The following is a 12556-nucleotide window of genomic DNA, read 5'->3' on the forward strand; positions in this document are numbered from 1 at the left end:
AATTATATAGAACAAGGCCAGCGGTGTATGTAGAAATGGGGAATAAGGAAGCGGGGTATTGATAGGTAGAGAGAATCAAGCAAGGTGTAACTGAGGTTGGAACCCAGACATGAAGCTGGTCTCGTGCATTGCATATGTGAGGCCGGCCGCCAGACACATATTCATCCAGGTTTAAAACCTCTCCAGGAACCGCCCCAATTCTCAACGAGTACGGACATGGGTTTCACTGAAAACCAAGCTTTTCTTCATCCCCAGTTCCTCGGGACAGGTACCGAACGTGGGAACACAGTGTCAAGTAGGTATAAGTATTTATATCGATACACCGAACGCCTGAGACCTTGTGGGGGGAGATATGTGGGATGATGGAAGGGGGTCCGGATGGATGGGGGTCGTTAGATAGTGTAACAAGAAAAGAACTCCTGAATTTCTAGTTCAATTCAATTGTTACGTATGTGCCTAATAGATGCGGTCGGGCTATTACTCTAGCCACTCGATTGCATCTGCTTACATGTACTTTTGCCTTCATGAACTAGCCAGATAGATATTTACTTCTTCCAGCTCACTCTTTCCACAAGTCAACCTTGTGTGTAAAGTACCCTCACTCTCATGACGGCGATCTTCACGACATGGGCCCTACGGACCTAAGCTCGTGATAGCCTATCGTTGACGCGCAGGAACGCCAATTCTCGTCGTTCTGTACCAATGGAAGGTCACCTTTTTGTCCGCACCCGAGCACGTACATAACATACTCTACTCTAGTATCGGGAGCACCAGCATACATACGGTAGCTGTCACGGCTATCACCTACTTTAGCTTCGCCCACCGAAGAATACTTCTGTGGGGGTTTGTTAGTACAACCTCTAGGCCTTTTCAACACATTTTTTCTCTCTCCTAAGACCCTAGGATAAGTGAGTTGATTTTTTTTCGGTTTGCTTCGCTTCGGTTCAATCTGTATCCTCACTCAGCAAGGCTAGTATCTTACGGTCATGATGATAGCGGCAATGGTGAAATTCCCAGATCCCCATAGGGTGTGGAATTCATGTATGTTGAAATTGATGCTGGATTCTTGAATCTGACAAGCGGTAGATGAATAACCCTAGCCCTAGTAATCTGCTAGTGTAACGAACCACCAAACAGAACTACAAAATTTCTTTTTATGTACCCTTCTGAAAAAGACTGGAAGACACGGCAATGACACGGTATGTTTCTGTCTTCGATATCTACCAAAAAATCAATGAAGGAACCAATAAAATTCGAAACCAATATCTCACATCGGGGCTAGCAGTTCAAAATTCAAAGGCTCTATAGCTAGCGTATCATAATTCCGCGGGTTATAATTAAAGCAGAGGCTATGTCGTGATATCCCACCCGTATGTGCATAACAGGATCTGTCCAGACCCTTGAAGATATGGCATCAAATTAGGTCCCCTACCGTATGCCGAATGCTTATTGACTGGAGACTGGGAAATACTATCTGCTTTGGCGGGTGACAACGGGGTTATTGATTACGGTAAAGATCTAAATACCCCCCTAAATGGGGGTCAGGTTCTAAAATAACCTATATTTCTGAATGACATACTGCAGGTTGCAATTGAGGTTAGAGTAGATGAGAGGGTTTCACTCCGCTCAATTATCACTGTTCGTTTCTGTCTGTTTTCCCTCCTCATGCGGCTTCCTCAAATGGTCTCTCTACATCCTCTCAAAGCGCACAAGAGAGCGGCCCAATCACATATGTGGCACTTGGGGATAGGTTACTTTAAACTTTTAGTGTTGCCCCTTAAACGTTTATTGTTACCATCAAGCGCTTCCAACTATTTGGTGTTTTCAACGACCAAGCCCAAGAAAGTGTTATTAGTGTTACAACTCAAACCATAAGGCGCTGATAGACATTGTCGCTAAGGACAGACGACACTCAGTAGACATGGAGTGGAACCCGTAAAACATATTATCAAACCATGATCAGTTTGGTAAGGATTTCATGCGTTAGAAGACCGCATCAAAGACGACTGATCATGAGCTTTAAGAATGATGGCTCTAGCTAGATCAAGTACCTGGTTGGCGCAATCATTTCTTACGCTTCAAAGAGCGTTGTCGGGAGCCACACAAAACTGTGGGGAAAGCCACAAGCTAATAATGTATGTACACCACAACCTTGGTGGCGTTGATACCCGAGATTTGACGAAGTCTTATTGGCCATGGTAACTAGAAGTTCATTGAAAACCAACAGTACTTGGTGGTGCGGAACAGGGTTGAACCAGGTATCTGCAGATCACCATGAGATTTCCGAGAGTATCAGCAGTACCCGATAGATGAGAAAAAATAGTGAGACATTGAGGGCTCACGACTGTCGCTCACCAGGTGCTGGATCGTGTTGACGGACAGGGTGAATATTTGGGCTAATAAAAGAAATCTTGGCTGCTCTATCTTTCTCTAATCAGTTGATACCTAGTGTCTGTCGTCACATCGAGAACAATAGTAGGTACTCTACTCTATTCCTCTCTAGAGATTACCTGGGTTTGAGGCGTTGGGAGTTTCGGCAGTGGGGGTTGATTGAAGCGGGGCCGAACGCTTGCTAACTGTAACCTACATGTATGTACAATACTACATTATTACATGATGGGCCCGTTTCTGGTGCATGCTAAAGTGGCATACATGAGTCCCTGGGAGTCCTCCGGCACTGCCTACAGTATATGTGCTTCCATATCTCCCCAAATTGCGAGCAGATGGTTGTCTAGGCACTCTATGAATCCACTACCTGCAAAGGGCCATCCGCGCTCCACGGCCTGCGCTACACCGCATACAGAATAAAGGGGAGCTTAACCGGTTACATCATCAACCCAAGCGCTGAGATATTGGCTTCTCGAGCTCTCAATATTGGTAAATAGATGCAGGGCCCAAATAGAGTAGACGCCTGTAAAGCAGAGTCGTTCTTTATGTTTCAATCCATAAAAATAATGGCAAAGCTAGCTACTAAATGTAGAATGGCACAAGGCGCATTTTAGTTCATATTGCCCCTCGTGCTGTGCCACTTGATGAGTCTTTTCAATTGAGCCCTTTGTGCCATCGTTTACATGTACCTAGCTAGAGGCTACTGATACTCGCACAGACTGTCACAAGATTGCCTGTATTTTTAACTGCCGGGCTTCTGTCCGTAGTTTACCTTCTTTAGTTTGTTGATTTTCACGAAATCAAGCACCAAGATCGAGACAAGAGAAAACAAAGCGAAAAAGCAACACAGGTGAAGAAAACACTAACTACAAAAAAACGAACGTGCCCACCCCCTTCCCCGCGAATACTGCTGTGGTGCCTAGTGGCTTAAGGGATCATAGATAGATCTGCCGCCAATTCCTAATTGACAGGGTGAGGGAGGTGCCACTTTCCTCTCCTGGACTTTTGTTTATTGACAACCCACAACAAGCATTAACGAAATCAGCCGAGGGGGGAAAGAAATAGAAAGGAAGACATGATGGCTTCCCAGAAACTCCGACTTCAATCTCGAAATCGGAGCTACAGCCCCCCAGCATCACCTTCACTTCATTCCATGACGTCCCATAGCAGCAAAAATGGCAGTGACTATGGTGGTATCTCACCTGCACCCCGGCATCCTGTACCATCCATGCAGGCCGCCTTTGAAGAATCCATTCTCGATCTCGAAGGAGATGCAGGCACAAGTGCAAGTGCGAGCAGCTCCTCCGGAGCGGGTTATTCGTCTTCTTCCTCTCAAGGCTCTCGCTCTCGGCAAGGTCACCGCCACTCGGAACACCACAGGCTCCTTAAACTCGTGTCGCAAATCGCCTTCGGAATTCACCTGCTGCATGCACGGCTCGCCAAATCTGACCCGGAGGTGGTGCGAATACTCCAGTCGCATGTAAATGATATGGACTTTTTTGTCTCCTCGACCACAAATGATTTTGAGATGGCAAAGTCAGACATCAGACAAAGGCTAAAGCACCTGCGGGTCCCGATAGATACTGGCCGCGCATCCGATGTCTTTGATCAAATGTTGGGCGATCGCGAATTCCGGCTAGAGATTGTCAAAGGGAATGAAAATGTTGAATATGTGATTTCGCGAACCACAGTGGCCATGAAGAGCGCTTTAGTCGATGTGCGAGAAGGGCTGAGTGCGGTGGATGAGCTGGCGAAATACCTGTTGAGTCTCAAAAAGGGATGGAAAAATACGGATCTAATACGGGTTTACACTGCGATGACCGTCAACGTTGAACAATGGTTTACGGGCCTGGTGGGGTTGCAGACGAAAGGTGCAGGATTGAAGGAGGATATCGGCCAACTGCGACGTGTGGTTCGGGAGATCGAGCAGAGGACAGGTGAAGCATCTAGGAGGAACAAAGTAAGATTTTATCCTCCATAGTATTTAAGAGAAGTCATGAAGGTATTTCTGAATGTGGTTAGATGCTAAAGTTCATGTCTCTTAATACAGGATTCGATAGTGGTGGCAAGCAAAAAATCGGTGAGATTTTAACCCCAAATTCTGTTTGTACGAGCTCTCCAATAATTTCTACAAATAGTGCCCCAAAATATCCGCGAACATCAACAAACCACTACCGGCGCCTCCCTCAGATTCTACCCTCACTGCAATTGATATACGTAGATCCAAACGTCCCTCTCAAACATCAAAAAAACCAATTCCGAAGCGCCATCACTCAAGAACTGATAAACGCAAAATAAATCCCACAACCCCTACAATTATCGTAACAGAAGAGAACCAGGAGTTTCCACCAACTGCGAAAGTGAGCCGTACAATCTCTCAGCGACTTCTTAGCCGTCCACGAACTCGTGGATCAAAGGATACACCTGAGAAGGAGCTTGAGTTCCAAAATCAAAAGCGACTGAGTAGGATACGAGCTCGACCGGTGCCAGAAATGTGGCCAGAACCGCTGTCAGCGAGGTCTGGAGAAGTGACGGTATTTTGATCACCCCCCTTTTCATTAGTCCTAATTGGGCGTGACTGCGGCACATAAACTAAGTTAGGGATGTGGTAGGAAAACGAAGAAGAACAAGATGAAGAGTTGAACGAATTTTCATTTAATCCGGACAAGGATAAGCTTCAAGTTGACGGAAAAGAGAACAGAGAAAAAAAGGAGAAAGTATTGAGAAAACCAAAAAGCTGCATCGTCTCATAATTGATCCTGACCTTGTTTTTTCCCTTTAACTATAGCTTTCTTCACTTTCACGTATGAATATTGGCCTCATCATTCGCAAACTTGGGCTGTAACAATCTGGGTAACACGCCTTCCCTTTTTAGATGATCACTCCACCCTTCTTGCCTTCCTAGATTTCTTTTTATCATTTTTCTAATATATGTCCTATTTCGATGCCCCCTCTATTCTAATACTCGGCGTCCTGATCGGCAAATCAGAACCTGCAAATATTTTACCGCCGCTTCGATGGCCCACCCTTTTTTTTGACGCTTGATGCTTTCTCACGTTACACCCGTACTCTTTTTTTCGATCCTGATTATTTACACTTCTGCTCCCTGCCTTGGATTCCTACTTGAGCCTGTCAAGAAGTTTATCTTTTACTTCGTTTTTCCTGCGTTATACTGTTACTGCTTGCAGGTGTTTTTGGTGGTTGGTTGGCTGCTTGGTTATTTGGCGTGGATTTTCTTCTTCTTTACTTTGTTCTGTGATTATATTTGGAGTGATTGGATGAGATCCGGGCACGGTACATATGATATTACCTAGCGGTTATACATGCTATGATCAATACAAACGAGTAATGATCTATGTTTGATCACCATTAGGTTTTTGCGACGTCGTGAATGTGGTGTGCATAGCAAGATGGTTTGCGACGCCTTGAGTCTACGGAACAGGACAAAACAAAAATACTTAATACGTGGTTCATAGCCCCCCAAACCTCAAACTAGGAGCATATCCAAGGATCTTTGTTTTTCTACACTTCGGTTCAATTTTTTGGATCGATTTATTGATACCAATCAATGTCTGTAAGTGCAATTGGTTCCAGCGTAGTTATGTACACTTATCATATCAACGTGTTAACGATCACGTTGATTGGGGCAAATTTTAATAAGCTGACCAACTATTACAATAAAACAAGCCCCACGCATCAACCCCAGATTGGAAAGGCACCAATCATACGTTAACCGGTGCGAGTGATAAGTTATGAGCTTGTTCCTGTTGCCAATAATGTTATTAGAAGTTCTCAAACATGGGGTTTTAAACAATCTCTTCAGCTCCCCCATACATTTTATAATTACTATGACTATCGCTATCATCGATTACTACTGCGCCTATTACAATTTGCCTATTGCGATATTTGTGGAGTCTTTAGTGGTTCCGCTAATTATCGTTCCTTGATGTATATACGTAGGTGATTTGCGTCTAAGTTCATGTCGAGTTTATAAAGTAATCGCTGAACGTCCTTGATGTTCTTCACCCATGCTGTATTATATCATCTGATATCTGTTTTGGATGCTTCTGGCTACATAGTTGCATATATGTAGCTGTCAATATCACATAAAAGTAGAAGACGTATTCTTAAACCTCTTACTCTATACTACTAGAATTTAATTATTCAGACGTACTAGAGGTCCTCCAGATTTCCCCACACGTACCATGGAGGGCCACGCGGGACATCACTCTGTTCGGTGCCGGTTGCTTTTGTGGTCCAGCAACAAAGGAGTCAGTACTACTGAGTTCATACTTCGACAGAAAATTGCGTCGAAACTAACGGTAATACTCGACACAACCCTCCTACTCCTCGTGCCAAGGTTGGCATTATACTGTCAGAAAAAATAGGAGGCAAAAAATTAGATAGTAAAAATAAAAAGTTAAAATAATCATCTTCTCGGGCGCTTTACATCTGTGATGTTCTGTACTAGCTACAGGCCCAGGCCCCTAAGGTTATCGAAGCAACCATAATCGAGTTAATTAATAAGAAGAAGATCTAGAGTAATGATCATGGAAGCTATATATAGTTGTTAGTAATTACATAGTGATAGATCATTGAGGAGTGTTTTAAGTGATTATATAGTGTGAAGTTTAGTGTCAAGAAACTATTTGATTCTGTATTTGTCGAAATATAAGGGGTTTACTAGTACTATATTCGTTTCATTGAATGGGAGGTTAGGCAGCACAATCATAGGTTCTCACTCGTAAGGCTTGGCGAGTGGCACAAGACCAAATAAAGACCAGATCACCAGCTTATAAAAATAATTGCTATTGAAAATCCACCCTTAAATCGGACTGCACCCGTAACTAACATACGCTTCTAAAGCCACTCCTGGTTCCCCCGCTGCGACACAAACTTCCCACTATACTCCGGCCCCACCCTCCCAATAGTCTCAAGCTGATCCCTCACAGACTCCTCCATCGTGATCTTCCCCTTAAAGTTTGGCACCAAGCACTTAATTGCAGCCTCAAGCTTCCTCACCCCCTCTTGCTCCTTCTCGTCGCCAGGACCAGACCCAGAATCAACATACCCAGGGCTCATCGCTAGGAACGTGAAACCTCGATCTTTGAACTCGATGGCGTACTTCCACCACAAAGTGTTTGCGGCAGTTTTGGAGACTATGTATGGAACGTGTGTGGCAATTCCAGCGGCTTCGTTCAATTGCTGGGAGGCGATGCCGGATGATATCAGGATGGCTTTACGAGTGGCGCCGGCGGAGAGGAGAGAGAGGAAGCTATTGGCGGCATGAAGGGCACCGAGGGCATTAGTTTGGAACTGGAACGGATTGTTAGCAGGGAAGAAGAGATTTTGTGAGAGGTGTGCACTTGGGGGCAGACAGTCTTGGTAAAGTGCTCAACCTGGGAATCATCCGTGCTTGATAGTACGTCAGTAAGACAAACTTTTACAAAAGAGGAGAGAGTTTCTTACTATTCCGAAAGAACGAATAGTGCGCCTTCGGGATCGATATCGGCTGCGTTGTGGATCAAGACGTCTAGTGTCCCTCCTGTAATGTCCGAAACCTCCTTTGCAGCAGCCTATGATGTTCCGCTCCCGTTTTAGCTTTTTGACCGGGTAGAGGTATAGTTCGCAGCGCTAAAGTACTGCGTACCTTGACAGCGGCATAGTTGGTGACGTCCGCTTCGATAAGATAGATATTAGGTCTTGCTAGTGCCTCTACTTTTTGCGAGGTGGCCTTGTTGCGGACCAGGGCAAAAACAGTGTTGTTTGCGTTTGCGCTCTAATATTATATATAATTAGTATTATATTTTTGTGGGGGGGGGGGGGGGAGACGAGTAGCGAGACTCACGAGCTGCTTGGCGAATTCATGCTGTGGGGTGGGGAAGATGGCCGGTTAGTTTGCGTATGAAATGGTAGTGGGGGGTTATAGATAGCTTACCCCGATTCCGCGAGCTGCTCCGGTAACGACGTAAGAAGGCATTTTGACTTTTGAAGGCGGTTATGAGGGCGTTGAAGATGTAGTTCTGAATGTTGGTTGATGCGGATTGATATCTGAAGAATTGAAGCAGAAGCAATAGGTATTTATACAACAGCGAGCCCCACATCGACTGCACACACACACACCAAACCCTAGCAATTCACGATTACTTTGCTGGTTTCAAATATATTCGAACTAGTCCGATACTACTCTGTCCTTTCTTTCTAGGGACTTCTTTTTACACTTTTTGTAATTTAATACATGTATGTACCTATGGGAGAGATAGTTTGGAATTTATCATCGAGGATTCGATATCTACTAATCAAGCCGTGATCTAGTATCTACTAATCAAGCCGTGATCTAGTATCTACTAATCAGGCCGTGCCTGGGCTGGGGTATTACCCGGATGCGGTAATATGGACTTGGTTACTTGGTTACTTGCGCGCGCTTATGTACTAACCACTGGGCTGCAAGGATTATCGAGGAATTAATCGCTTGCTCGCTTAACTACCGTTATTTAGAAACAAGCGTCAGCCCCATCATCACATATCACTCTCACCTCTAGAAGAAGATCCCTGCCCTACTCATCACCTCATGCACCCCACACCATGTCGTTCGCAATGTGAAAATGTCTCCACCCAGAGGCATTATCCAATTCATAGTCGGTCAAGTGATAACATCTGCCTAGTTTCTTTGCTAATACAGAATTTGGCATGTATTTCGATCGGGCTATATTACCCCGATAAATTATTACAATGTAACTAAATAACTACGTACGATATTTGATTAATCCAGTCACCGTACTCCCCTTCTCTAACTAGCTCAAATCTTCCAGTTGAATTCATCCAGCTGCAGCTGGTGCGCCGGGAGGTGGTGCACCGGGAATGACAGGCACGGGCCTCAGAATGTTGAAAAGACGCACATTTAATGATATGATAGTAGGCACGGCGAGCTTTAGGAACCGGCGCTCCAATAAGAAACACAGATATACGGAGATAGCGACCGTAACACTTGAAAGCTCTTGTACGGTGATGTTGGGGATGTAGGAAGGAACATTGGTAGAGATAGAGACTATGCCGAACTTGTAGTTGTAAAAGTAAGAAGAACACGCTAATATAAAGAATGTGATATTGCTTAAGGATAGATATCTGTTTGCAAGAGTCGGATATCCGTTCGCAATCGATGGGGGAGGCGGTGGCGGTATACGCTCTGAAGGGGCGATACATCCATATTCGTTGGGCTGCCCTCTCCTTTTGTGCTCAGTCTCTCGCCTCTCTTTGCAAATGTATTGAATAGCCCTGCGGTATGTCCCATTCTCCCCAATATTTCCAGCTATGTGCAATTCATCTGCATCGTATTTATCAATATGATCACGAGTACTCAGGCAATCTTCAAGTTCCAATCTTGGGGCTATTTGCAATTGACCATCTTCCGGTGGCGCTGTTTGTAAGGCAGCTTCCCTCCTCAAAAAAGTTGCTAATTCGAGTACTTCAGCTGGGTTTCTGTGAGTCCAAGTATGACTTTGGGCTTGAAGAAGTCTACCAGCCCCATAAGCCGTGAATTGGACTTGGTTTTCGACATTTTGCCCGGGCGAAGAACCGTAGAAGAGGACCGAAAGATATCTCTCAGGGCCCTCCATTGTGCCCAGTGGTGGTGGCAGATCAAGCTCATAACCAAATACCATCCACTCGATCATAGTTCCCATCTCACCACGATAGCGAGGGAATTGCCGCCATCGATAGTCTGGATGGTCATAAAACTCCTGGTGCGGGTGTATAAAGAAGCGCATTTTCCGTGGTGTGAGATAGACACTTCCAGGCCAAATTTCTGCCCGGCCATATCGTATGGTGATATTACGCTGCCTAACGTTCCGGAGTGACCGTGCCACAACTTCCGGGCCGGGGGGTTCGGGCCGATACCACATCTATTTTTTATGGTTTCAATTAAACACATATGTTTTGAGAAAGATAATGCGGGACACAGCCTACCTTTGCATATAACCAATGTGCAAGTTCGTGAACAAGGGTTTGGAACGTTAATAGAAGTAGGTGGCCTACTTCCATATCCTGTCGATGAATTTCGATGGCATCTATTAGTTTAGCGTTGATATTTATATGCTCAAGACCGCGCCCTCGAGGTTGACTGCCGTAAACATTTGGTGGTAAATCTCGAGTTATATGGACTGGGGGAAATAAGCTCGAGAACCAAAATATCACCAGTTCAACTATTTATGATGTATGAGTTAGCACAAGAAATAATTACTCCCTTATGTGTATGGCAAATAGAAAACAAAGGAACTTGGAACCGACTTTCGTCGTTGGTTGGCGGAAGCTCATTGACCAACTCCTCATTACTATAAGGGCCGTATCTATCGGGGGGTGCCCGAAACACAATCGCGAACCTCCTTGCAACCCTTGGTTGTGTCACCAGTTCACGAACCCGAGAAAATAAGATATAAAGATAGTGATATCTTCCAACCCGTGACAGTGGGTCATTGTCAGGCGCGACCCTTTCGTCAATGATTTCTAAATCTGGCCAAATGTCCATGTTTTGTAGTTCAGGATTTGTTTCGTCTATCTCAGGCCCCGTCAAGAATCGACAGCCTTCAGGCATAGGAAGATATGTATCATGCAGTGGTGAGTCATACAAATACATTTCAGGATTTGGCCGACCTAGAACTTCTGAAAGTTCTCCAAAGCTCATCAAGGTATTCAGCCCAGCTTCTGCTGTTATAAACATATTATCTACCCGAGACTCTAGATTGGCAGTCCATATTTCATTACCAGGTGGGATAAATGGGGCATCTGGTATAAAGTGTCGAGGCTTTAATGCTGGCGGAGGACATCGAAGACCTTCAATACTCGATGCTATCTGCCCTGACCCTCCGGCAGTAAATGGGATGGCCTGGAAAACTGCACCACTGCTCCATAAATTTTCTATCTCTGCAGGTGATGGATCGGATCTAAACTGTCTCTCAGTACCGGGTACTATGTATTGCGGTGGTACGGCTGGGGTCGGTGTAAGCCTTCTCCATTGATACCCTTTAATCCGGTTATCAATTTCATCAAGAATACTCCTGGCATCGTGTCGGCGACTATGGTCAGGATGATTTTTTATCTGGATCAAAAAGTCGTGTAGCGTTATGCAGTTTGTCGTCTCATTATAGGCGTTTGCACGTTCCTGGCCATCTAAGTTTAAAAGTGTCTGGAATGTGACTAGGAGGGGCACAAGTGTGGCACAGAAGTTCTCGGGATCTTCAAAGCTGACATTCCACTGTTTGAAGCACCTATTTAACTGTGATTGGTTTCGGACAAAAGCTTCGGGGTAGTTATCTGTGGAGGAAGGTATATTAACTACTATACTATCTAGAAGGCCAAACCGCAAAAGAACACGGAAAATACGGGAGTTCCAACCTTCGACCTGAATATCGCTATCACTATCACCATCATTACCAAGGGTATCATTACGACTGTGGGGACCATAAGAGATGGGTTTATCGCGATGTAGTCCACGGTGACTCGCATATGTTCGCGATCGTCTGGGATCAGGCAGACCAGTCCGATCCACTCTTCTTCTTTGGTCATAAGCACGCCCAAAGGGATCTACTGCTGCCATATTCTCTCCCCCACTGAATGATTTGAACGTTTATGTGTGACGGATTTATTTTCTCCGGCCTGTCGAGATCGATAATTGTTGCGTGTCTTTTGGTGTTTATCGCGGTTCAGATCTCCTGGGCATGATGTCCACCAGAAAATGACCTGTCCTCCCATCTAGTATCTTATGAACCCAACATTTGTATAAAACTGCCAAGGATAACAAAGCATGTCTTTGTCTTAGAGTCCTGTTAGGTGGTCGAGAGAGAGGACTCTTTGTTGTGGACGGCTACTTTGTTCTCTTTGTACTCTAAAACTGGGCGATGCTATTATATTCATTACCACACTTTAGCCATATCTTGGAGCGGTATATGATCAATTTCGCGACCCAGACGCTCTAGTTATTAGGTATAGGATTCCAACACAATAGGCAGCTCAAGCCGTCCCATTCGAAGCACCACTTTGGAGCGAACAAAGATTAGCTTGAATTACGTCTGGATAGGTATCGATCACGAGTTTGAATTACATGTAATCAACCCACAATTAATCAGGCGTGAGTACAATGTAATTTCTAACCTATATTATGTATTTATTCAGT

At 44.8% G+C, this 12556-nt stretch overlaps 3 protein-coding genes across 3 annotated transcripts; 1 reads left to right on the forward strand and 2 right to left on the reverse strand.

Annotated features, from left to right (window-relative positions):
- Positions 1 to 3541: 3541 nt before the first annotated feature.
- Positions 3542 to 5233, forward strand: LAJ45_10066 (uncharacterized protein; the record flags this gene model as incomplete). Its single annotated transcript, XM_046119597.1, has 5 exons — positions 3542 to 4348; positions 4439 to 4468; positions 4527 to 4922; positions 5001 to 5105; positions 5177 to 5233. The coding sequence occupies 5 exons, from the start codon at positions 3542 to 3544 to the stop codon at positions 5231 to 5233; spliced, it is 1395 nt and encodes a 464-aa protein (XP_045967228.1).
- A 2015-nt stretch (positions 5234 to 7248) lies between these two features.
- On the reverse strand, positions 7249 to 8368 carry LAJ45_10067 (uncharacterized protein; the record flags this gene model as incomplete). The annotated part of the gene is made up of 6 exons (XM_046119598.1): positions 7249 to 7704; positions 7767 to 7803; positions 7858 to 7964; positions 8039 to 8167; positions 8237 to 8257; positions 8327 to 8368. 6 exons carry the CDS (start codon positions 8366 to 8368, stop codon positions 7249 to 7251), a joined length of 792 nt encoding a protein of 263 aa, XP_045967229.1.
- Positions 8369 to 9206: 838 nt separating this feature from the next.
- Positions 9207 to 11980, reverse strand: LAJ45_10068 (uncharacterized protein; the record flags this gene model as incomplete). Its single annotated transcript, XM_046119599.1, has 4 exons — positions 9207 to 10289; positions 10354 to 10589; positions 10675 to 11697; positions 11779 to 11980. The coding sequence occupies 4 exons, from the start codon at positions 11978 to 11980 to the stop codon at positions 9207 to 9209; spliced, it is 2544 nt and encodes an 847-aa protein (XP_045967230.1).
- Positions 11981 to 12556: the final 576 nt, after the last annotated feature.

Source organism: Morchella importuna (genome assembly GCF_003444635.1).
Source record: "Morchella importuna strain M04M26 chromosome Unknown Morimp01GS041, whole genome shotgun sequence".
Taxonomy (NCBI): domain Eukaryota; kingdom Fungi; phylum Ascomycota; class Pezizomycetes; order Pezizales; family Morchellaceae; genus Morchella; species Morchella importuna.